At 36.5% G+C, this 27,433-nt stretch overlaps 1 protein-coding gene across 1 annotated transcript; it reads left to right on the forward strand.

Moving 5' to 3' along the window:
• The first annotated feature begins 2,503 nt into the window (after positions 1-2,503).
• On the forward strand, positions 2,504-19,961 carry LOC130214616 (elongation factor 2). Its single transcript, XM_056446394.1, has 13 exons — positions 2,504-2,607; positions 4,811-5,025; positions 7,530-7,711; positions 9,424-9,635; positions 10,580-10,758; positions 11,201-11,306; positions 11,399-11,651; positions 12,135-12,330; positions 13,848-14,214; positions 14,302-14,655; positions 16,357-16,539; positions 16,731-16,863; positions 19,581-19,961. Exons 1-13 carry the CDS (start codon positions 2,605-2,607, stop codon positions 19,772-19,774), a joined length of 2,577 nt encoding a protein of 858 aa, XP_056302369.1. The 5' UTR covers positions 2,504-2,604; the 3' UTR covers positions 19,775-19,961.
• Positions 19,962-27,433: the final 7,472 nt, after the last annotated feature.

Raw genomic sequence — 27,433 nt, forward strand, 5'->3', positions numbered from 1 at the left:
TCTCCAGTTTTCACTCAATACCTTCGTAATAGGTAAAAGTTCATTTAATTTATTTAACATTAAAATAAAAATTTAGATAGAATTATAAATAGGAATTATGCAAAAGTATTGTAATGAGATATGCACAATAATTTATTAGTGTTAATAGTCAATTTAATAGCAAAATGTCTGCATGAACCATTTGCATATGCAGGACTTTTGCCAGCTCACGTGCGTAGTGGAAAGCAAACACCAAAAGGTGCGAATATCAATAATGAAACTGTATTTATCAGAAAATACTTATCAAATGTTTATTAAAAATGCCTCAAATGTTTAGTTTACAACACGTATAGTTTTGTTTTAGCAGTAGTTTTGTATTGTAGAACCTGATATTTAATGTTTATGAGTTTCTTTAATCATTTGCTTTTAAATGAAGATTCATGTTTTAATATGGAAATTATTCATAAATCTCTTTATCTTTCCAGTCATGTTTATTATCATAGATATTGTAATAAAGGAGGCGTTGTCCAACACTTATGTACCTTTTTATGAGAATAATAGTGTTCCTTCATTTCAGTTGTACCATAAAAGGTACAGAACATAAGAGATGTTTTCTATACTATATACGTGTACCTTTTTTTCTGAGAGTGTTCAATACTTGATATAGCTGTCTTGACGTGTGATTTTTTGTACAGTATTAAAATAAATACATTTTCTTTAAACAGGCTCATTTTACAAGACCCTTTAGAGTTGAACAGTTGGCTTTTACCACAGCTTAATATACTCACCCAGTGTCCGGGTCTGCCATGGGCACTATTAGCTAAACATAAATCATTGAATAGGATTAGCCTATTAGCATCTCGCTTTAAAATGGACAAATTTGTTTCAATATTTTTCCTTTTTAAATGGATAGTTCACCCAAAAAATAAAACTTGTCATCGTTTACTCAACCTTTGCTTGTTCCACACCGGTTTGTCTTGTTTTCTTCTGTTGAACACAAAAGAAGATATTTTGAAGAAAGCTGGAAACCTGAAACCATTGACTTCCATAGTGTTTGTTTTTCCTTCTAAATCAATAGTTACAGATAACTTCTTCATTCTTTCATTTGCTTTTTGGCTTAGTCCCTTTATTAATCAGGGGTTGCCACAGTGGAATGAACCGCCAACTTATCCAGCATACATTTTACACAGAGGATGCCCTTCCAGCTGTAACCCATCATTGGGAAACATCCATACACACTCATTCACACACATACACTACGGACAATTTAGCTTACCCAATTCCCCTGCACCACATGTCTTTGGACTTGGGGGGAAAACCAGAACACCTGGATCCACGCCAACATGAGAACATGCAAACTCCACACAGAAATGCCAACTTACCCAGCCGGGGCTCAAATCAGCAACCTTCTTACTGCGCCACTGTGACGCCCTACAGGTAACTTGCATTCATTAATTTTCTTTTCGGCTTAGTCTCTTTATTAATCCAGGGTCGCCACATAGGAATGAACCGCCAATTCATCCAACACATGTTTTACGCAGCGGATACCCTTCCAGCTGCAACCCATTCCTGGGAAACATCCATACACACTCATTCACACTCATACTAGGAACAATTTAGCCTATCCAATTCACCTGTACCGCATGTCTTTGGACTGTGGGGGAAACTCCACACAGAAACGCCTACTGATCTAGCCAAGGCTCGAACCAGCGACCTTCTTGCTGTGAGGCGACAGCACTACCTACTGCGCCACAGCGGTAACTTATGTTAAATAAATATAAATTGCTAATGAATGAAAGAAACATTGACTTTCGTTGTTTATTTGGCTTTTAAATTTTAGCTTGGGTGGATAATAGTACACCACCTTGTTTTAGGACTACACCTCTGAAGGACTGGCTTAAAATTCACTGGACTTTATGCAATACACATTTCATTGTATTACATCTAGTATATATATATATGTCTCTTTCTACCTCAGAACTGTTTACTCCCCTCTCATCCCCTATTTTTACACTACTATTTATCAGTCATTTCTACTGTAACTTGTTGTTTAGTTTGATTTGTATTGTAAGGATATATTTGGACTGAGGAGTGAGATGATAGTCTCATCATCGCACATGTATGTAATGTACATTGTATATGTGTACAGTGTCAACAACAGGCATTCAATTCTATTTTATTCTATAAAGAGATAGGTGTTTTCTGTTTAAAAGGTTGAATAAAGAAATATGAAATGTTAATATAAATGATAATACAGTAAAAATGATCAGACCATCCATCACAATATATAATAGGCGGCTGATTAATAAAGGGACTAAGGTAAAAAGAAAATGAATGAATGTCTATTTGTCCTCCATATTTCAGTCATGGGTCATGTTGTTGTTTTTTTAGGTTGTACTTTGTGTTCTGTGTTTTCTGCTCTTGTGTAACGCCAGATGGAGCTGTGTTTGGCAGAGAAAGCGAGAGAAAGAGCGTGTTTGCGTCATGACGTCGAGGGAAAGCCGGTGCTGATATAAAGGCAAGCAGCGGCGTGACGCGTCCTTCTCCCTGCCTGTCCCCACCAGCGGAAGGCAGCGTGCTCTCTGTTCCTATCAGTGCTGAGCGAATCCACGAACATCTGTCAAAATGGTGCGTATCACACATTTCAACTGCGTTAATACTGTCGCTCTGAGAGGAGATTGAGCGTTAAGATCAGTTATTTTGAACGATTAACGGGATTTTCGGCCAGATGTGTGCGGAAAAAGACCGGCTAGCTGTTTCCCACAAAACAAAATGGCAGCCGATGTGTAGCGGCGTGACTCATTTTTATTTCTTTTTACTTCATTTAATGTCGCTGTATCAAACTCAAGCATGAGTTGTGTATACTATATTTTGAGAAATAAAACAACCGATATATTATCCCTTAATTTTGAGTGATAATTTTTTTGCTCCCGGTTTCCGGGCCCTGTTAGCATGTTAGCTCGCCGTGCCACGTATTGTGGAAAGCATCGCATGCTTGTGTAAAATCTGTTCAATCTTAAATTCGATTTATTTTTGTAACCAATTATAGTGATAATCGAGTTTCAGCACTAATATGCGTGTTTTCCGTGACTTAATGTGAGTCTGTGTGCTTTTTCTCGGTTTACCGGCTGGTTTAGCAGGTGTCGGGTGTGTTCGAACAGCTGTCACGTGTTCATGCGTTCCCGGTCCCGCGTGTGCGGTTCATCAGCGGAGCCACATCACGCACATGGCCGTCTTTTGTTTGCGCAACTGCTTCCGGTAGGCGGTGTAAAGGGCGCAACTAATGATGAATATTTAAGCGTGTTTCATTCAGGGCTTTAACTTGGAGTCTTTCCGTTGTCATGCGACAAAAAACCCAACCCGTCACTGACGCATTTATTGCACGATTGTGCGTAAGACAGTCACCTTCAGCACGTGACGTGTGTTGAATGTATGTGAAATGTGTCAATGTCAGTTTACACGTTTGGAAATGCTGACTTCTGTATTAAAACATGGGTATTTAATTTACTAAAATATATACTCTTCCATCACTTTTAATCACATCCTCTGTTTTTAAAACCCTCAAGTTTCTCACAGGTGGAAGTTTGTTAGTTTATATTCCAAACCTGAAATTACCCCAAACTACCTGCATTTACCACCTATTATGTGTAAAGAGAACGTTGTGTCCACAGGTTTTTGTCAATAAGTGCTATTATTTTCGGTTCTCTAGTCAATTAAGAATGGCCTTTTAATCCTTAAGATTATAGAAAAATAATTTATATAGTATTTATGCTATCTTTTGTTTTTGTTGACAAATAAAATTAACAAATCGTATTTTTATTTATGCATTAAGATGCCTACGATCTTATGAGTTACTTAGCATGAACTTTACATGTAATGACTTTTATGAACGATCATAAATAACCTAATTTTGGCTAGTTTCATAAACATACCTGTTCAACTTAAGCCTGGTTTATACTTCTGCGTCAAGTGATCGGTGTGACCTACGGCGAAAGCCTTGCACGTAGGCGTGCATTTATACTGCTGCACGCTGTTTCTGTTGCTCTGCAATGCACTTCCGAAGCGCTAGCTGGCAGTAGGTGTCTGTTTCTGTGTGTCGAGTTCTTTCGCTGGTGTTTTTTCTGAATGCTTAATGTGTAAGTGGCTCAAATTCGGAATCTGTGGACGTGCAACAACTCTAATCCCAAGGTAAACCCAAAACGGCAGTCTCCATCCGGAGCTTCTTCATGGGACTCCACACTTGTAAATACCTGCCACATCACACTCGTCAGCGCTACCAAGTCGACTGATCAGAGCTTGCGATACGCGGCACTTTTTTTTTTTGAGTTGCACGTCAGCTGCGCCGAAGCATATGCATGCGCTTGACGCAGAAGTATAAATCAGCCTCTAAGATCAAGGTCACGTTTGCAATCAATAAATGTGGAAATAGCATGGATTTAGTTTTTTGCTAACTATTTATTTTTCATTCATAACATATTACAATAGAATGATTAAGTTGATAATGTACCAATGCTATCAGTTTTTGTTTTTGCTTACATGGCAGTAAATAACAATCATCTGTTGTATATTATAAGAGGTCTATCTTATCAATCTCTTCTCGTTGAAAGTTCTTAGTATAAAGATTTGTAACAATGACAGCAAATGCATACTAAAACTGATGCATGTGTCTAGCCTACAGTATTAATGTTTAAGTGTTCTGATTTGTAAAGAGAATTTATTTAATAAATGAAGCATTTGAATTCGTTATAGAGCTGAAAGTTTTGTCAGATCTTCTGTAATTTGCATTAGGCCAAATAATAATCAAATGTCTCCCTGCTTTCTGCTCTTCCAGGTGAACTTCACAGTCGACCAGATCCGTGCCATCATGGACAAGAAGTCCAACATCCGTAACATGTCTGTGATTGCGCACGTGGATCACGGGAAATCTACACTGACCGACTCTCTGGTGTCCAAGGCTGGAATCATTGCTTCCGCCCGCGCCGGAGAGACCCGCTTCACTGACACACGCAAAGACGAGCAGGAGCGCTGCATTACCATCAAATCCACGTAAGATTACTGAGAATGGGACAGTTTGTAATGTGAATTCCAGCACTGCTTGTAACAGAAGAGATGAATTTATCAGAGAATTTTCTAATTTTGGCTTAAAAGCCTTCATGCAGATTCCCTTCTGGCAAGTCATTCTGACGTATGATGCTCCATAACACAATAACACTAATGCCAATACTTAACCATTTCATTTGTTTTTGTTTGTAATTTATGTTATGTAAACTATTGATAAGCTACATATATAATTTAACTGTTGGTTTCAGGCACAAAAATAAATTTCTAACTATTTGGACCATTTAATTTAATCTTAGATGTTGTTGGTGGGTCATCTGCTTAAAATGATAATTTAAGGGGTGTGTGCCATTTATTTGTCTTCGTAATTTAGACTTTCACGATTTAAATCCAAACTCAAAACACATCAGTTTAGAACAGCTTATTCTCTTTAACCCGACTGCATTTTTAAAAAAAGTTTGTATTGTATTTTGTTGTTTTTATTGTGTTTTAATTTGAACTGATTGTTCTAGCTGTTCTGTACGGTGACCTTGAGTGTCATGAAAGGCGCCTTAAATAAAATGCATTATTATTATTATTTTTATTATTATTATTATTTTGTGTACAGTCTTTAACACCTGTGTAACGGTTGTTGCTACAGATTTTCTCACAAGCTTGTAATGTTACCCACAAAACTAGTCAAGGATCAATTTTTAAAATTGTTAAATTTTTACATCTGAATGCTACGTTTTGCCAATGACAACCTGAAATACAAGGAAGTGTCAAGTCTATAATCATGCAATGTGTATCTTGGAGATATCAGGGTATTTAAGGCACGCCTGTAGTTAAAATGCAATTAAATCAATCTAAATGCTTATAAATGTATCATAACAGCTTTTATCATCACTAAATATAGAAACCATGTCTTTAAAACCCCAAGCCTCATTTTGAGTTGCAATTAAATGTGATAATGCATAACCATAAATGATGTCCTGTAGGGAGTGGTAGCAATGTGGATGAGGCTGGATTATGGACTTTGTCAAAGTACTGGAATTGTGTTGTCAGTTTAGTTTGCACGCTCAAAGAGATGCAATTAAAACAAACTTAATGATATTCACCAGTTCCTTGGATGCATGTATGGGTTTTTTTTGCAGAGGTTTGTAAAATCTGTGAATTTGAGTAAGGGCATAGTAACAACTTAAAACATGAAGCAAAAGTTAACTTATTTAATGTGTACATTAAAGATCCATTTTTTAGTTAGTATAGTGTATGAATGAAAAGGCAGAGTTTTACATTGTAATTGAATAAAATATTGTTTGCATTTTCAATATTTTTTTTTTTTAATTTTTACTCTGATGGGTTAATTTATTATATAACTTGCTTTTCAAGCACAGGTAAATTTCGAACAATTTTTCGAACATCTAATTGACCTTAGATGTTGCCCGAGGGGCATCCTCTCAAAATAATTAACCAAAGTACTTAAACTAAATTAGAACTTCAAGCAATGATTAAACCAAATGCCATACTTTATGAATGTAAATACTTATATTTTGTAGATTTCAGAAAAGGCAACAGAGTTCACAGCTCCCACAAATGACCAATTAGTATAAATCTAAATCAATTTACATAAATACACATTGATGGGCTAAATAAAGTCTGGATTTCTGCGTGCAGATTTTGTGGTCTAGTTATGACTAGTTAAACCAAATAAAACTTCTAAATTAACAAAATGTAATGTTTTTGTTTAATGTGTTTTGTAGCTTTTTTATTTTTTATTTCTTTTTTTTTTTAAAGGTAACCTGTTGCATGACTAGCCTAAACTCAAACTTGGTTCATAGCTCCCACAAATGACCAATTAGTATAAATCTACACATGCAGAATGATGGGCTGAAACAATTTAGCAGGTTTCTGCGTACAGATTGTGTTGGCCTAGTTGCTTAGTCAAACCAATTTAAAAAATGTAACCTAAATAATTAAACTTTTATACTTAATAAATGCATGTAGTTTATATTTTGTAGCTTTTAGAAAAGGCAATCCTGTATTGCGTTACTAGTAAGGATGAACAGTAACATGAGGTTTCATAACAAGGATTTTTTGTGCATGTGCTTATAGTAAATTATGAGATGTATATAAAATTTACAGCACAGATGAAAAGAAACGAAGTGCTTTATGGTTTTTGGTGGTTTAACCGTATTAAGTTCTATAATCAAATGTATAACACTGTGGTCTTCATTGTATACATAATCCAAGTAGCAAACTTGATTTCTTGTAATCCAAATGGTTTAAATCCACGTTTAATTGCTTGACATCCTGCTATGTGACTATTGCAGAGATTTGCCCATTGCAATATTGATGCTGAAACTATACATTGTGCAGCCCTAATTACTTGCCCAACTCAAACTGTGTTCAAAGCTCCCACAAATGAGCAATTGAGGAACAAAAGGCAATCTGAGGGTCTAATACTGCCATACAAAGAGCTGTTTGTTTATTTTCCCCGTGTTGTGCCTCCACAGCGCCATCTCCATGTTCTACGAGCTGACGGAGAATGACATGGCCTTCATTAAGCAGTGTAAGGATGGATCTGGTTTCCTCATTAACCTGATCGACTCCCCTGGCCACGTGGACTTTTCCTCAGAGGTCACGGCTGCTCTGCGTGTCACAGATGGAGCTCTGGTTGTGGTGGATTGTGTCTCTGGTAAGCCTTTTTTTTTTGTGGTAATATATCATGCAATCTTTAAGCCTCAGTAGCTGTGTTTCCATCCAAAAATGCAAATTAAAAGACATGCAGATAAAGCAGCATTTCCATCCATCGAGTCAGAACAAAATAGCCACTTTCTGATTAACTGGCCAAATATCAACAGTAAAAATTGAGTTTGCTGTGCTAGAAGAAGCTGCGTGAGTCTTTTCTTTATTAAATGACTTGGATTAGATTTATTAAATGACTCCATATTAATGACTTAAATGACACATAGTGAACGTGTGGTGAAGGCATGAGACATGAAACGCAAACCCTTGATTCTGGAGGTAATTATTCATGTAATTAAGCTGATACTAAAAAGGTTAAGGTGTTTTAATGTAAAACCTGAAATTTTGTATTGGTCCATGTGCTCAGCCTGCTGGTTTGTCCATTCTCACACATTTTCATCATCGCATGATCTCTAATAACCAAGTCACATGACCTTTTTTTAATGCGCATACTGGAATTTGTGCGGTAAAAGTGTTTACTTTATGCGCATCTTTTCTTATCATATAACACGTTTATCCTAAGTTATGTGCCTGTTTTTATGCATATTTTTCCAAATTTGAGCATCTTGGTCTTTCAACTTAATTTATGCACATAAAAATGGGTGGATGGAAATGTAGCTTGTTGAAAGACATCTCATCAATTTTACAAATGGTAGCATACAGATGGTTTAAACCGTCTGCAACCTTTTCACAAGACCGTTTTTACTTGTTTAACGGTCATCAGCATCTTAAATCTAAGTTTTTTTAATATTTTGAATTGTTAAATGTGTATTAAGACTTGAGCATTTATATGTATTCATGCATGCATTATCTTTGCATCAAATTGCAAAAACTATAGTTCTTGTGGGGTGTTTGAAATGCAGTGATATGCAGGACGTTAACTTCTCTTCTGACTGACATTATCATTCACTTAAGAAATGCATTTGTTTAAATTAAGCAACAAAAATAATTTACTTGTCCATATACACCTAAAATGACATTATTTTAGCTAGTTTGAAATGGTTTAAGCACAAGATAAAGTTTAGGGGTTAGTTTACCCAAAAGTTTTAGACATTTACTCACCATTACTTGTTTTAGACCATTTAAATAAGTTTCCTTTTTCTTGGAAACTTGTAACCACTGATTGCCACAGTATTTTTCTTACTATGGTTAGTTTCCAGCTTTCTTCCTAATATCGCTTGAGGGTTAGTACACTTAATTTGTGTGAACTATCCCTTTTAATAATCACTGATGGTTTTCTATTATCAATCCTTTATCCATGAAGCGTGCATTTCTTCTATTTATTAGTTTTAATAATGAGAAATAATTGTTTACCCTTTTTTAATAGATATTTTACATGGTCAAATCAAATACAGTTTGCTTCAGATTAAAATGATTGTAAAACCAGCAATTTAACTTTAATTTATCACCATGGAAAAGCTATAGAAAGTGGTGACAGGGTTTTAAACCCATTTAGCAGATGCTTTTATTTTTATCATGTATTAAAGCAAACCATTCTTGCATTTTGACTCCTAGGGTTGTTATTTGTGATGCAATTAGGTTAAACAGAGTTTGTTCACCTTTTGTAGAATATAACACAAGATTAGTCTTTCAAAGGATAAAATAAAAATTAACCCATATTTGAGAGACCATGTCAATTTAAATGGCTGCGATTTCTGTCAGGTGTGTGTGTGCAGACCGAGACGGTGCTGAGACAGGCCATCGCCGAGCGCATTAAGCCCGTGCTGATGATGAACAAGATGGACCGAGCCCTGCTGGAGCTGCAGCTGGAGCCCGAGGAGCTGTACCAGACTTTCCAGCGCATTGTGGAGAATGTCAACGTCATCATCTCCACCTACGGAGAGGACGAGGGCGGACCCATGGGCAACATCATGGTGAGAACATGCACTCCTTGGGGGGAGGGGGGGTTAAAAAGCAGGTTATGTGGATTTTTGGAAGATATCTTCAATTTTTTTCAACGCAGCTGGTCTGCAATCCAAGCAGTCTCCTAATTTAATCCCAAAAAAACATAAGAGGATGATGAATTTAAGGCATTTGCTGGATTTCTATCCATCTATGCTGCTGTAAATATTTAGTTGGAACTAAATACAGTGGTGCAACACAATATCTAATAGTGCAAAAATTATAACTTTTGAGTCCCTTTAAGTCAAAACTAGTCTACATTTTAACTTGTGTACTGCTGGTGCAATTGGCCCCAGGTGCATAAATGCAGAAAGACCCATCAAAACTGACTCCACCAGCTGACCAATCAGTGCGGAGATTGCTTAAGGGAGGGAGGGACCCTGAATTTATTCTATAAATCAATAAATGCATATTTTGAGAATTGCAGTTTTGACTTTGAATGCATTTATTTATCTATTTTATTTATTCGAGTTTGTTTACAATTGAAAGCAGTGATTTACCCCTTTCCTACCGTAATCATGGCATAAAATAAATGTAAAATGTATATAGTTCCAGACTTTGAGTTAACAGTGAGAAAATGGTGTACCATAATTCAGTTCCTATGTTATAATTTAACATAAGATGCTTGGCAACATCTAAAAGATGAAAATATGCAAAAGAGGTGCATCTCAATTTAAAAAAATAAATATATAAATATGCATGCCTTTTTAAAATGTTATAGGACACACAAATTCCATAAGACCTGCTCTGTAATAGTGTATAGTGGTCTGTGAGGAGAAATCATGCACCACTCTGATGTCATGATGGATAAACCAACCACAATATCTGAGACCTACAGAGCTATCATTATTTCCAGAGTTAATAGTTCAATTATGTTAGAGCCGGTTAATTAACAATTTGTGCTGTTTTCTCTCAGATCGATCCAGTGATTGGAACTGTGGGTTTCGGATCTGGTCTGCACGGTTGGGCCTTCACCCTGAAGCAGTTTGCTGAGATGTACGTGGCCAAGTTTGCTTCTAAAGGTGAAGCCCAGCTGAGCCCAGCTGACCGCTGCAAGAAAGTGGAGGACATGATGAAGAAACTCTGGGGTGACAGGTGAGAGACACTATGATGCTTAAGTTAGGGCTATAAAAGTGCAGGAAAACCTTGTGCATCTTTTGCTTAATGCACTGCTAGATCTAAATGTACATTTTTGGCATTAATTTTCTGTAAAATATTGCTCAAAGCTCTTTAAATTCTGTAATCAATATGAGGTTTTACTGTAACTCAAAGCTAAATGTTTCACTGTCACTGCTGTAGTCTTCAGTATTGCATTTTAATGTTTTGATTCATCAACGCCTGAATATCAGTGTCTAAAATTGTGCTCAAAGTGATGGTTCACCCCCCAAAAAAAAGTATATCTACCACAAAATTAAGGAGAAGTGAGTAAATGGCAGAATTCTAAATGTTTTATTAGGTGAACTATCACTTCAAAAGATTTGAGAATAAGAATGGGTCATTAAGTGTACTTAGTTACTCATTGTCTGCTGCTCTTCAGGTATTTTGACCCAGCCACCGGTAAATTCAGCAAGTCCGCCAATGGCCCTGATGGAAAGAAACTGCCCCGTACCTTCGCCCAGCTCATCCTGGACCCCATCTTTAAGGTACGCGTTTGATTTCAAACAAAAGCCTCTCAAACACCATTGAAAAGGTTTTAAATGCACAAGTGATCAAACCTCACGTCTTCGTTCTCCAGGTGTTCGATGCCATCATGAACTTCAAGAAAGAGGAAACCGCCAAACTGATCGAGAAGCTGGACATCAAGCTGGACACAGAGGATAAGGATAAAGAGGGCAAACCCCTGCTGAAGGCAGTGATGCGCCGCTGGCTGCCTGCCGGAGAGGCTCTGCTGCAGATGATCACCATCCACCTGCCCTCACCCGTCACCGCACAGAAGTACCGCTGCGAGCTGCTCTATGAAGGACCTGGAGATGATGAGGCTGCCATGGGTACGGCATTTTCTCCTTAATTTTTCAGCGTTTTCACAGTCTTAAAGGCAGCTGTAATCCAGACTTAACATTGCATATCATTGATGTGACTTTTGCAAATTAATTTTATTTAATTTTCATTGTCCTTTGCTGTATAAATGCACATCTTCTCACAATATATGTAGAACACTCAACATGAACAATCACCCACATCATGGTGCCATTTTTGGATGTGCACCTTTTGTAGAGTTCAAGCCTAATAAGTCTAGAAAATGCTCCAATATCTCTTCAGTTTTTTGTATTTATAATAATGTTTGTTTTGGGTGTTTATTTTGGTACTTTCTTTTGCTAGTTTGAATATACTGCTGTATTACAACTATAAATGAAACCAGCGTTGTGATCTAGGGCTTTAATTTAATGAAGTCTTAAATTTGATTTTGAAACCATCAGAAAGACTGCTAAAACAGGGTGTTACCTTGTATTGATTTTTGTGATTTTTACCAGGTATCAAGAACTGTGACCCGAAAGGACCTCTAATGATGTACATCTCAAAAATGGTGCCGACCACTGATAAGGGTCGTTTCTACGCTTTCGGCCGTGTGTTCTCCGGTGTCGTATCCACTGGTCTGAAAGTGCGAATCATGGGACCAAACTACACCCCTGGAAAGAAAGAGGACCTTTATCTGAAGCCAATTCAGAGGTGATGCAGCTTTCCTTGCACATCTTTAGTGTTTTAATACCAGAGTTAATCTGTAAGTTGGCAAAACCATCAAATTTAATAACTAGATTTTACATGCATGTAAAGGGGATGTTAAATGTTTAAAAATGTATTAACCACTCAAGGCAGCTCTGAATGATTAAACACCCAAGTAAATAAGTTAACTAAATATTCTCTGCTCAGAATTTGTCAGGTAAAGCAAAAACTGGGCACTGAATTGATTGAAACCTGTTTAACAATTGAAGTCCACAATTCAGTTCTCTACATAGCAATACAAGGCGAGTTTATTTATATAGCACATTACATTCACAGTGGTAATTCAAAGTGAAATAAAGGGGAATTAAAGAAAGGAGTATAAAATCTTGAACCAATAAAAACAGATTTAGGTTTTAAAACCAGGTTTAAAGGAATGAAAAAGACCATGCATTTCAACATCAGAATTCTAACGTTTAGCAATCGTTCACAGTTCTCGTTACATGGGTTTTATAATGCCATAACAGTGTTGTGCCAAATAATCAAAGTTACTATACCAAGTCCTGAATATGAGCTGCAAGATTGTGGTTTTTCCTTTCTTTTCTTTTTTTTATTTTGTTTTTTTATAAAACTGTTTACCAATCGTTTAATATTGGGAGGATTCTCTTTAGACTAGCAAAAGCCGAGCTTTTAATCTTAGAGCAACATGGCTTATCTTTTATATCTTCCTTTTGATTTAGTGATTTATTAGTGAAAAGGACTTGGCTCATTTTAAAACTAATCATTGAAATTAATTTAACTGAATTTACCAATTTAATAAAAAAAAAAATTGTAAATCAAGGTGTACTTAATCCAAAAATAAATCTCCTCATTTACTTTTGTGGGTCAAAGCTTATGAATCTTGTTGAACACGAAAGATTCTAAGGAAGTTTGCAGCCAAAATACTATAGAAGTCAATGGGTGTGCTTTTATTTTTCCTAACATTTTTCAGTATATCTTTTGTTCAACAGAAGAAACTCTATACAGTTCTTATAATTGAAGTAGCATCGTGTTCGGTCCTCACTGAGCTGTCTCTTCCCAAAGTTAAACAGACAAACTTTCCAACATGCATGTTTGTAGGAGAATGTTGCTTTCCCACACTGAGTGGTGAAACTCTCCACAGATATGTACATGCAAAAAGCTAGAGTTATCTGTACATCACTAATATCAGAGTTAAAGATATGCAGAGCTTATTACATTCTAACATTTAAATATAAATAATGAACCTGCAGACAATTCTTTCTACAGATGATAATAGGATGAAGGATTGTACAAGTGTTTAGACCGTTTTTGGCAATAGCAGTTTAAAAGAAACTAAATATTTAGGAATCCTATTTTAATGCCTAGTCATTAAGTAGATTAACTTGCACGCATAGACTTAAAATGACCATCAACTGTTATTATAGACTGTCAATTAATGGGTATTTACAAATTTGCTTAAGGTTGCATGCCTCCTTTCTGACCCTGCATGCTTGTCTCTCTTCCAGGACCATTCTGATGATGGGACGTTATGTGGAGCCCATTGAAGACGTTCCCTGCGGAAACATCGTAGGATTGGTTGGCGTGGACCAGTTTTTGGTGAAGACCGGGACCATCACCACCTTCGATCAGGCCCACAACATGCGTGTGATGAAGTTCAGCGTCAGCCCTGTGGTCAGAGTCGCTGTGGAGGCCAAAAACCCTGCTGACCTGCCCAAACTGGTAGAGGGACTGAAGCGTCTGGCCAAATCCGACCCTATGGTGCAGTGCATCATTGAGGAGTCTGGAGAACACATCATCGCCGGCGCTGGAGAACTCCACCTGGAAATCTGCCTTAAAGATCTGGAGGAGGACCATGCCTGCATTCCACTTAAGGTTTGTGCTTCAGGAGCCATATTTTAGAGACCAGTACAGAAGAGGTTTGACCAATATTCACTTTTATCGTCTCTCCTCTTCCTGCAGAAATCAGACCCAGTTGTGTCCTACAGGGAGACGGTCAGCGCAGAATCCGACCAGATGTGTTTGTCCAAATCCCCCAATAAGCACAACCGTCTGTACATGAAGGCCCGGCCGTTCCCAGATGGTCTCGCTGAGGACATCGATAAAGGCGACGTCTCATCCCGACAGGAGCTGAAGACCCGCGCTCGATACTTGGCCGACAAATACGAGTGGGAGGTCACTGAGGCCCGAAAGATCTGGTGCTTCGGCCCTGACGGCACTGGCCCCAATATGCTGGTGGACGTGACCAAAGGAGTGCAGTACCTGAATGAGATCAAGGACAGCGTTGTGGCTGGATTCCAGTGGGCCACAAAAGAAGTGAGGAGATTTGAGTTTTTATTTGCTATTTTGGCTGACTGATGTCCTGCTGGTCTATGAGGAGAAATCATGCACCACTCTGATCTGACAGGATGGATAAACACTACCACATATATCTGAGACCGGCACTGACATCAGTTTAGTCAATTGAAGGGGGGGGGGTTGCTAGGTGGTGATTTTTATTTATTAATTATTATTATTGTTATTATTATTATATTTACTTATTATATTTATTATATATATTTATTATAATTACCATATTTCATCCATAACCTGCAGAAGATAAAAAGGGTATTTATTAGTTAAATAAAAAGCCATCAGCCCTATTTTATTTATTTATTTATTTTTCTTTCCCCCATTTGGATTGCGACCCCTGGGGTTATTACGCTAGATTAATGACACTGCAATAGTGTTGGTTGCAGCAGATTGATTTTACAGCACAATGTTCAACTTGAACCCTTAACAGCTCACATGCATTAAAAATAAAAGCCTGGAATTATTTTGGGCGTCGTGAGCTGAAAGGTTTGGGAACCTCTGGCTAAGAGTAATATTAACTTGACTGTTTTTATTTTAATTTTTTCAATAGTTTTGTTTTTCCAAATAAATTAATTATTTTTAGCATCATGAGATGTAGTAACTTAATTTCAGTAGTTTAGTGCCATATATGGTATATTAAGTTGTCTTAGTTTAATTTAATTTGTCACTTAAATTTTACTTATTCCTTTGATTTAATTGTCACAGTTTATTTATTTATATATATATATATATATATATATATATATATATATATATATATATATATATATATATATATATATATATATATATATATATATATATATATATATATATATATATAATTTTTTTTTTTTTTATTACTGTTATTAATAGTACATTTTATTTTTTTGCGTGTGTCTCATGAGATGTATTAACTTCATTTTAGTTGTCTAGTGCATGCACAGCTTATACATTAGTTTAAGCTCTGTGTATGCGGTACTGGGTCAGTGACTGCATTTACTTTTTTGCATTCTTTTAAATTACCGGTCCAACACCCCCATAAGTGGTTCTGTTTTCTCATCAGTTGGAATAGAATAACTTTTGCATTGATTTGAAACATCTTTTTATTTATTTATTTTTTTCTCTCCTTCCTCTTTCTTCCCTCTATGTTTACTGACATGTGCAGAACCCACCAAAATTAATATCAGCAACCTAGACCACACAGAACCTAAAAGATACACTTTTTCTCAAATTTGAGTAAAAAAAAAAAGGAAAATTCACACATCACAACATATACAACTGTTTTAATCCCTTTCGACCGTGTTTTATCGATTCAAAGGTTTTTTTTTTATATATGAACGATGCCAAACTTTTTGCCTTTACACTTGTGCATGGGGATTTGGGAAGGTAAAATCCAGACGGAAAGCCCAAAATAACACTTTAAGAGGTTAAGTTATCTTTTTGTAATTTGTTCATTTTTATTTTGTCACTTAAATTTTATTAATTCTTTAAATTATTGGCCTTAAATTTATTTTTCTTCCCATTTAAATAAAAAATATTTCAATACATGCGCATTTCAATTTTTAACTTTTAAAAATATATATTTTTCAATTCATACACTTTTATTTTAGTGTCTTCAATATTGCTTGTAGAATAAAGTATTATCTGTGTATTTGTGAGTGACTGTGTCATGTCTGTCCTCAGGGAGCTCTGTGTGAGGAGAACATGCGTGCCGTTCGTTTTGACATTCACGATGTGACTCTGCACACGGACGCCATCCATCGTGGAGGCGGTCAGATCATTCCCACAGCCCGCAGAGTGCTGTACGCCTGCCAGCTCACAGCCGAGCCCAGACTCATGGAGCCCATTTACCTTGTGGAGATCCAGGTGAGACGCTGCCTTATTCAGACATGCCAATATTCAATAAATATATCATCAACATTAGGGCTGCACTAAATTGGAAAATGTACGTTGTGAATTTGAAATGAAAGCTTCAGCAGTTAAGAATTAAGTCATCAGCTTTTGTTATAAAGCATTAAAGGATCAGTTTCTCACCAGTGTTTCTCTTGTGTCCTCAGTGCCCAGAACAGGTTGTCGGTGGCATCTACGGTGTGCTGAACAGGAAACGAGGACACGTGTTTGAGGAGTCTCAAGTCATGGGAACACCTATGTTTGTCGTAAAGGCTTACCTGCCTGTCAACGAGTCTTTCGGTGAGTATTCAACTGATTGAACAATCAAACTGATCAAGTCATGTCTGATTCCTGAGAGTTGAACAATTGGTCTTCTGGAGGAATTGTCGATCAAACTGAAGCAACTTATGAACTTATCACATTGTTTGTTTTGCTTTTTGCACTATAAATGATAGAAACTTATAATTGTAAAATAGATATTGAATATTTTATTAAGTGTTGCCATGATTATAGCCAATGCTACTCATATGGCATTAGATTAATCAATAAACTTGGACAATTTAAGCTTGTTGCACAGACATCACCCTTTTTGGATGGACCCTATATACTGTATAACTGCAGGTTAACCATTTATATACTGTTCAACGTATTCACAACGTAAATTTTTCAGATTTTAACTAGTGTAGTAATATCATGATTGTGTAAAGCGATATACTAAACCTATTATACCAGAATGAGTCTAGTTCCTAACTCTTATTTCAATATGATCAAGGAACTTTTCTGCTGTACTACGACTGCAGCAGTGCGATATTACACTGCATCTGAAAAAAGACAGATTAGCCACACTTCACATGTGCAGTCATTAATTCCAGTCTATTTGACTAGTCTATATTTGGACTCTTGTTAGACGTAGTGCTGTGCAATATGAGATCCATCGTATGGACTGTCTGTTTCATGTTATGCTCTATCATTCATTTAATCTATTATAGATCTTCACTGACAGCTTGGATTTAGCAAAGATGTCTGTTTGGGCGTCTATTAGATGTTTAAACTCCCGAAAAAATGCTTTGTAGTGCATTTGAAAGCCCTTCGAGTCAGCCACTTCGGTTTGCTTGCCGTTCAACAGTAAGAATAGATATGACACAATAGAGCTTCATCTTTTCTATGTTAGTGTTCAGTCCTGCCTTCTCATCACGTTCACTTCAGACTGCAGAATCAGCCGAAACCGTAACGGTTTGTTTTTAACAAGCACCGCGTTACATTGTTTGCTGGAACAAAAGGTCTTCTGACTCATGGTCAAGTCTTTTATAGCTGCAGATGTTCATTGAGGGGGGATGAACTTTCAACCAATAACCAAGTAGTAAAACATACTAGCAATGGTGAAGTAAGGGATAAAGTAGATCCAGGCGGTGGTTATCACAGAGTAAAGCAGGGCAGTATTATCAGTGGCTGTAGTGAGACCGAGCAGGGTTATCAACCGAATAAACCTTTTAATGTACATTTTATCCTGACTTTTACATGTTTATTTGCTGCTTGTCTAAATGTAAAAGAAAAATAAAGTATTAATAAACAGTTACAGCTCAGAGCAAAGTTGACAAACTAAAATAGCGAAGTACTACATTTCAATTAGCTGAAGACAGTTTGATCTGTAGCCAACTGAAAATTGAGGAAAATGTTGACCTTTTTAGCAGGGTTCCCCCCCCAAATATAAGATACAAGTCTCCATAATCCGTAAAACCAAATTAATTTGCAGCATTTTACATGCATCAAGAATTTGTGGTGTTTCACCTCAGTTTGGTGCCGTTTGAACAAATGGCAAACATCAATATTTTAAGTGCTGTTTAGCTTTCAACGCCATTTTAAGAAATGCATTTTTTTTTTATATAAACAATTTCCAATAACTAATGCTAGCTTCTGTAGCCAATTGAAGAGAACATTTATAGGGGAGGAAAATATTGAACTTGGCGATTCTAGCTTTTTTTTTTTTTTTTTTTTTTTTTTTTTTTTTTTGCAGGAAAATCAATTCGTGTTTATTTATATAGCTCTTTCCACAAATGTAGATTGTGTCAAAGCAGCTTAACAGTGTTCTAGTGAAGTCCCGTCTTCAGAATTAAAGTTAAGTTTAGTTCAGTGTGGTTTAGAGTTTCACTGCTGAAAGTTCAGACACTGTAGATCAAATAGACTGAAGCGTAGCTCCACAAGTTCTGATCCAAGCAAGCTGGTGGTGATGGTGGCCAGGGGAAAAAACTTCACTAATTAAAGAAGTGAAGGAAACCGGAAAGAAAAAGGCAAATCCACAATATTTTCATTATGGAGTTTTGCCATGTTAAACTAATGAATTTTAATTAGTAGCTGCAATTTTTATTTTATTTTTTTAATTGTGATTTTTGTTTTTATATACAAGATACGAGATGTAATATATTTTGGCCCATCTATATGATCCTTTTCATCAAATGTAAAAAAAAAAAAAAACTCAAACCCATAATAGAAAATATTATAGGATCTTAAGTTAAACAAATAAATTGAATTCTAAATTAAAAAAAAAAAAATAAGTAGCTTGAACAACTTTTTTAATATTTATTTATTTTGTATACATATATTTTTATTTTATTTTTTATATAATATACTTTTTTTATTATTATATTTAATATAAGCTATGAGGTGACTTGTATTGTAATCTATTTTGGCCCATCCCTATGCTGTTTCATCATTGAATGTTATAAACCTGCTTTTTGTATATATTTGCCAGAAATAAGACTCCAGAATCCATAATGTAAATAAAAATATAGTGAATTTCCTTGTCATGGTAAAAATAAACAAGTGACCTTCTATTAATTTGAAATAAGTCGTTAATTAAACATATGCAAATAGTTTATTTTTGAGTGAAGATATTATATTGCGACTTGTGTATAATAAGATGTGAGATGATTTTAATTGAAATCTGATCATTCTGGCCCAGCCCTATGCTCAGTTTTATTATTACATGTGTTCTAAATCTGCTTCGTATGTGTGTTCAGGTTTCACAGCAGATCTGCGCTCCAACACCGGCGGTCAGGCCTTCCCTCAGTGTGTGTTTGACCACTGGCAGATCCTGCCCGGAGACCCCAAAGACGTGACCTCCAAACCCTGCCAGATCGTGGCTGACACTCGCAAACGCAAGGGCCTGAAGGAGGGAATCCCAGCACTCGACAACTTCCTGGACAAGTTATAAACGCTTCCTGTTTCCTCCATTCCTGTGTCTCATTCCTCACGACAGGCCCCTTAATAGGGCACTGGACTGTACAGGGCACAAACACACCCTTAAACACTCAAACACACACACAACACAAACATACACACGGCTGAATCAAGTGGATCCATCTACGTTTAAAGAGAAAATAATAAAAATGGAAAATTAATGTAGTATCTGACTCTTCATTTGCTGATGTGTTTATAAAACATCCTTAAGGGGAGCTGTTATTCAAGAAACACTTTTATAAGATGTTTAAGCACCATTGTGTGTGATTGTGTATATATTCAGCCTCTAATAGTCTTTTATAAGCAGGCTTAAACAGTCTGCAGAAATGCTTTGATCGACATTCTCACTTTATATGATGTCATAAGAGGGGGAAAGCCCCGCCCACTAGTCCACATCTCTCCCTCATTAGCATAAACAGCAGCCCTGAGTGAGAAGCAGCCGTCTGTCCATTAGCCATTAGAGCATTTGAGCTGCTGAAGATAATGTCAGCATAGACTAAGAGGATTATAGATGTGGAGTTTTGGATGAACTGCGACATTGACAGAAGCATCATGCACACCTGACCAGCACTTATACAGGGTGTCCACGGGATTTTAAAGTGTTAAAAGTCGATAAATCAATTGATAAAATTAAGACCCTTTAAGTTTTAAAGTCTTAATCACATTTTATGAGGTCTTAAACGTTGTTCAAGCATTCTAAGTGTTTGACTCCAAAAAAAAAAGCATAAATATATTTATTTTCCTCCTAGTATTAACAGCGTGCTCGATCCACACAATTGGTTTGGGCAGGAGTGCATCCAGCAAGCTCCTCCATCCAGGTGATGTCACATAATTTTTGACAAACGTGGGAAGGTGATGTGATGCTCTCCACAAAGAGCGAAACCGATGGGAAAATGTACGTTTGCATACTCCTGGTTGGAGAATGACGAGTTTAAACTGGCTGAAAACAACCACGATCCGAGTTCTGTTGCATTGTTTTACTCCATTGATTTGACTACATCTATTTATGAAGTTTAAGGTTTGATACTGATTAGAACTTGAAGTGGCGATGAGGACTTAAAATATTCTCTTCTTAAAAGTCTTAAAAAGGTGTTAAAATTACCTTTAAAGTTCCTGCATATACCCTGTTATAGCTCCACCCTTTTCTGTAAAGAGCACAGTCTCATTTGCATTGTAGGATTGGGTTTTAAACCGCAGCGGTTCGCGCTAGATTTGCCGAATGACTAAATTATTAGTATTGATGGTAAAAAACTACATTTCTAGTCAAACCATTCTTCTGCAATCTTATACCAAAAATGGAAATAAGGGCAGGATTAATAATTTAAAATGTGGGAGAGTGTTGGTATTATGGGATTTTATTGCAATATGGAACAATTAAATGTTGATGTTAAATCAGAAGTAATTCACAAATACTTGATAATGAAATGATTTATTTAACTGAATTAAGTACAAATAACTGTATAAAATGTTAAAATATTAAATGAAGAAAACATGATAATAATTGTACCCAGCTTAATTTAAAATAAAGTTACCAGAAGTTGAAGAGACACAGGGGGAGGGAGAGAGGGAGACAAAGAGAGCTGGCCCAGAAGTTAGCCTGATTTAAGTAGAGTCAGAGAAGACTCCAAAGGAGGAGAGGAGCAGAGCAGGAAAGTGCAGAGACAGAAAAGAGCCCAGGTTTACCACCTATTTTTGTATCTTTCTTGATCATGTGACTAAAGCCCAAATACTGAGACCAATCAACATGTGACCACATCGTAAAATCCACAGACCAGGCCCTGATCGTATCAGTATCTGCCTTTGGAGTCAGTATGGACCTTGAGTCAAAAAGACATGTTTTGACATATAAACAACTGCAAATGATAATTTAGCCTCTTTCAGCATTTAAAGCGACAGTCACCATAACGCCACAATTAGGATCGAAGCCAAAAAGGGTCAGTTTCAGAGAGTTGCAAACATTATCTGTGGGCTATTTTGAGCTGAAACTACACATATACTCCTTAATGTGTTAATATTTCAGTCGATTTAAGGCCTAAGATTTTGCAATTTGTGTTGTGGGTCTGAAATCATTTTAAACTGCTCTTAATTTTTCCTCTGTCCATGTAAAGCACAGGTGTCAAACTCAGTTCCTGGAGGGCCGCAGCTCTGCACAGTTTAGCTCCAACCCTAATTAAACGCACCTGATCAAACTAATTGAGTGCGTCAGGCTTGTTCGATACCTACAGATAGGTGTGTTGAAGCAGGCCTGGAAGTAAACTCTACAGGGCTACGGCCCTTGAGGAATTAAGTTTGACACCACTGATGTAAAGCTATTCAGTCTAACGCTAATCCAATCAACCATGAATGCATTTCAATGACTTTCGGGAGTTAACCAGATACCAATATGACACTAGACACTACCAGAGGGGTATTGCACAAAAGTGTAATCAAGAAATCCAGGGTAACAGAAAAAGCAGGGCTTGACCTAGTTTAATCGGCTCCTAGTCTGTTGCACCTTTGCTGATCCAGGATGAGAACGAGCTGATGTAGATAGCCAGGAGAAGTGCACATTCACAGCATTTGTTAAAAGACCACAGGATCGATCAGAATCAATGGTGCAAGTATCGGGTAACGAGTTGAAAAACACCCCTCTTCACCACCAATCGGGGAACTTCCATTAATTTTTTATTCAGAGACTTAAACTTTAACTCACTGGCCACTTTATTAGGTACACCTTACTAGTAGCACACCTTAATCTTTCGTGGCAGAGATTCAACAAGGTACTGGAAATATTCCTCATATATTTTGGTCCATATTGACATGATAGAAGAGCATCTCTAAACACACAACACATCCAACCTTCAGGCTAATGGGCTACTGCAGCAGAACACCACACTTGGTGCCACGGTTCATCCCTTTATGAGCACAGTGTCTCCATCTTCTGATGGCTACTTCCAGCAGGATAACGCACCATGTTTTAAAGCGCCAATCATCTCAGACTGGTTTCTTGAACATGACAATGAGTTCACTGTACTCAAATGGCCTTCACAGTCACCAGAGCTCAATCCAATAGAGCACCTTTGGGATGTGGTGGATCGGGAGATTCACATCATGTATGTGCAGCCCACAAATCTGCAGCAACTGCATGATGCTATCATGTCAATATGGAGCAAAATCTCCATATTATGGAGACTTATACCAGTTGCTGACATGTAAACATTACTGCAAATTGTATGGGTGCAAGATTTCTGTAATGTCTAATCACAAATTTTGACCCTGTTGTTTCTAAAGACGTCAAACACGCATTCTTAGAGAAAAAGAGAAATAAGAATTCTGTAGGAATATATTTTTACCTGTCAGAGTCAAAGACCTTTCTAAAGATTTCAGAAAATCAGATCATTTGGAGGAGCGTCATGAGTCATTTTAATAAACATTATCATTCATATGAAATAAAAAAGGGTCTATGGCTATTAATTTCAGATTCAGTGACTACAGCATTTGTAAATAAATATCTGGTCAATATGCTTTAGATGCATAAGATATGAGATGAGTTAATTTATTAAACATAATCAAACAAATGGCATTTCACAAGCTGAATTTCAGATTACAGAGATATAATATATATTAATCTAACATCTGGTCAAAATGTTATACAAATAGTAAGAAGATTGCATTACTTTATTAACTTTAAACATTGTAATCTGCCATATGCAGTAGAATAATTAGATGGCTATGAATGTTACCTCAGATTCCGTCAAGCTGATCTACAGTGTCATATGTCAGTAGTTTGAATCTGGAACGCATAAACTATTTCATAACGAAACCTACAAACTACTAGTCTATCAGGAGACAACAGCGACAGAATATTTTACTTTACAAGAATTTGGACGGTCAACATATCAGGACTACATTAAAGTTCTTCCTTGGACCTGTTTTCTATATCCCAGGATATAAAACATCCGTTTACAGCACCGCTCGACGCAGGTCGGTTGATTTCAGTGTCTGCGCGTTCACGTTCGCGTGCATGAGCGACAAGCACGTTCCCGAGATCCCGAGTGAAATTGGAGTATGATGGACACCAGGACGTAGATCTTCCTCTGTTCTCCCCTGGTAAGTACTGTTTATAAAAAAAATCACAATATGTAAGTTAAAAGACTGCTTTATTACCTTTTTATCGTTACTTTAAATGATTATTGACAAAGTACAACAGTGAACTAAGTTGGATATTGTTAACAAGAACCGACGTTTTTCCCTTAAGGTCAAATTAAACTATGACTGATTAAATGTGATACAAACGAGCATTTACCTAATGTTTTTATTCACATTTTAATGCATTCTCCTTACCAGTAAACATGTTCTCTGTTAATTTACACTTGTTTGTCCATATTTTTTTAAACTGCCATGCGCGGGAAATAACGTCTCCTCTGCACCTGCGTGAGTCTGACAGGGAACTTCAGCTCGTCTGTGAGTGTAAAGGTGTGTTTATTATTTAATGGAAATATAAAATGTTTTCTTTGTAGCCTACAGTGCATTTAACAAGTGCTAGCATTCAAAGGTTGTGACATTATATTGGCTAGTTTGGTTGATATATCGTGCTGGAGATGTATTTCGATGACAGATTAATCAATGAATGCTATTTTAACAGCACGTGGCCGTCCGTGTTTCCGTTCGCATATTAATAACTAATTTTATATTTTTATTGACAGTATTTATTGTTAGCTAACAATAAGTCTGTGTGACCGCGGTAAAGTTTGTTCGGTTTTAAACCAACTAAATTCTTTGCTCCTGTTATAGTTTGAAATGAAAATATGTAAGATACACATAAATATCTTTACAGTCTATGATAAATATATGCCCTTTATGTTGCACAAGGCTTAATTTCTCGATTTAAAAGAAACAACCATAGCTACGAATGAATTAAACAAATCAACCATATGAAATCTGTATATGAAAGGCATTACTGCAAAAACAAAGCTTGTGCATCATAGAGAATAATATTTGATTTGAATATTTTATCTCAAATGGTGTCAGAGTTTAATTGACTTTTACCGTTTTTACATTAAAAGTTATTTAAAAAACACTATAAAATAAATAAAGCGCTAATTCCACAAAAACAGTCTTACGCATTAACCCCTTAAGGCCAAAGCTGGGTTTTTTTTACATGCATTTTTTATTTCTCTTTGCTATTTGAGCTTTTTAGACCGTAATTAGAATAAAACCTAAGTATCTTCTTTTGATATGATGTACTTTTAGAGAAAAATGATGTCCATTAGGCATGTGCCGGTATCACATTTTCATGCTGCGATTAATTGATTGAGCTTTTACCACGGTATACGGTATTATCACGATATTGTAATTTTACTAGAGAAACAGGTAAAAAAACAAAAAACTTCAATAACAAAACTTTAATAACTTTTTAATTAACTAAAAGTACTTCAAACATTTAAATACAAATAAATATAAATAGCGCCAATATTGGAAACCACCCATACACACTCATTCACACACACTCATACACTACAGCCAATTTAGCTTATTCAATACACTATTCACTCAGCCTATATTCAATAATAAACATAACAAAAACTGCCATCTAATGCATGGGTAAATCTTCAAAGGGAACAGTGTTACATTTTAACCTTTTTCACCTCATCCTGCTTGCTGTTTCACTATCTAAACAATGAAAACATAATATAAGTCAAATTTGATTCATTTTGATATTATGATTAACAGACACCAAACAGCCTCGTGTAGCTGCATATTTTTATGAGCATCATCTTCACACTGCATATTTATAACAAAACAGGGCTTAAATATAACTGTCTCCTTTCATTTCCATTGAAAAGAATGAATTTTACCCTGTCTCTTTTGCAGAATATCAGTTTTAATAACCAATAATGGCCATTATAACAGTATAACGTACATTAAATTTAAACGATAAAGGTTAGCAATCAGTCAATGTGCAGAATCAGTGTATGTGGTTACATAAATTAATATATTAGCTTTGCAGTCTGCCAAAACAGTTAACTGAGAACAAGTGATTCAAAAGACATAAGAATTGTTAGATAGAGACAACAAGATGAATTCAATATCACGTTTAACAACTATAGTGAGATGAGATCATCCAGCAGATGAACTGTCTGACATGCACTATACTCTGACCTAGGCTTTATGCTCACCCGCTGAACTAGTGGCTGCAGCTCTGGGCAGAGAGTGTGTGGTCACGTGATTTGCGTTTTTAGCCGTGTACTAGAATGAACAGAGAACTTTTCAGAATCGCTAAATGAAACGCCGGTGTATTTCCCGCGATTTTTCTGCGCCTCCCTTGCGTTTCTTTCTCTCTGACTCTCGACTATTTTGACAAATACACACAGACGACGCACGCTCACACGGAGTCCAAAATAGGAGTTTGTGATTGGGCCAGCCCAATGTCAATACCGAAAAGAGCCAATGGGCTGCAGGGTGTCACATGGGCCGGCCCGGTCTGTCTGTCCGGGAAAAAAAGCATCTACTTTCAGAGAGTCACAGATCACAGCAGCGTCAATCAATAAGGCAGAAAAAAACGATAGGCTGCAAAGCCTTTTATGGGCCAATCAGATCATAAGACGATGATCAGCCCGGCCCAAAAAGTACGTCGGCCCACCGGGAAAGTGCCCAGTCTGCCAGATGGCCTGCGTGTGAGGATTATAGTGCGGTGGCAGCGGCGGCGCGCACTGCGCACACAGGGCTTCTACATGCGGGGATTGTACATGCGCATCAGTTCTGCGCAGCATATACGCAGTGTTTCTTCAAGCGGTTGATGGAAAATAAGCTAAGGCGCGTTCTAAGAATATAAATTCGGATCTATTATTTTTCACGGTATTTTGAAGTGCCCGCGATAACAATATCGTGCATATTCATTACCGTGATTTATCGCATTACCGAATACCGGCACAAGCCTAATGTCCATATATGTCCCTTCGTGGTCTGAATTTCCATAAAACACAATAAAGTCACCTTTGTGTAATAGAATGAAAACCTCTTTATTTCTGCCTTGAACACAGCATATTTTCCTGACTGTTTTTAATGCATTAATAACACATACACATATTTTTGAACATGTTTTGACTATTACTAAAAACAACATTTTTTTTCCCATTTTGGACAGTTAAAATAGTGTTTGGGACATTTCATATGCTGCAAAACAGCTGCAGGATGACACTGGATGTCTGTAAAATAATATAAAACATAAAGCATAAGAGCTAAAATGTGCTGTCCACGTATGTGGCCACTGAGCTTTAGGAGGATAAGCAGGATGTTTTTCTGAACATTTTGGTCCTGGTTTTATTGTATAATTTCATATGGTTAAATTGTTGAATTCAATTGTATGGTTAATTTTTTTTTTACTCAAGAAATTAAGCCTTGTGCAACATAAAGGGCACATATTTATGCCTATCTGACATATTTTTGGCTCAAACTATAACTGGAGCAATTGGTTTGAAATCGAATGTATAATGATTGTCAAACGTTAAACTAACTTTACCATGGTTAAGAACCGACATTTTTCCCTTAAGGTCAAACTGAACTATGACTGATTAAATGTAATAAAAGCCCAATTTTTTATTATTATTTTTTAAACATTTTAATGCATTCTCCTTACCAGTAAATATTTTCT

Source organism: Danio aesculapii, chromosome 2, assembly GCF_903798145.1.
Source record: "Danio aesculapii chromosome 2, fDanAes4.1, whole genome shotgun sequence".
In the NCBI taxonomy this organism is placed as follows: Eukaryota; Metazoa; Chordata; class Actinopteri; order Cypriniformes; family Danionidae; genus Danio; species Danio aesculapii.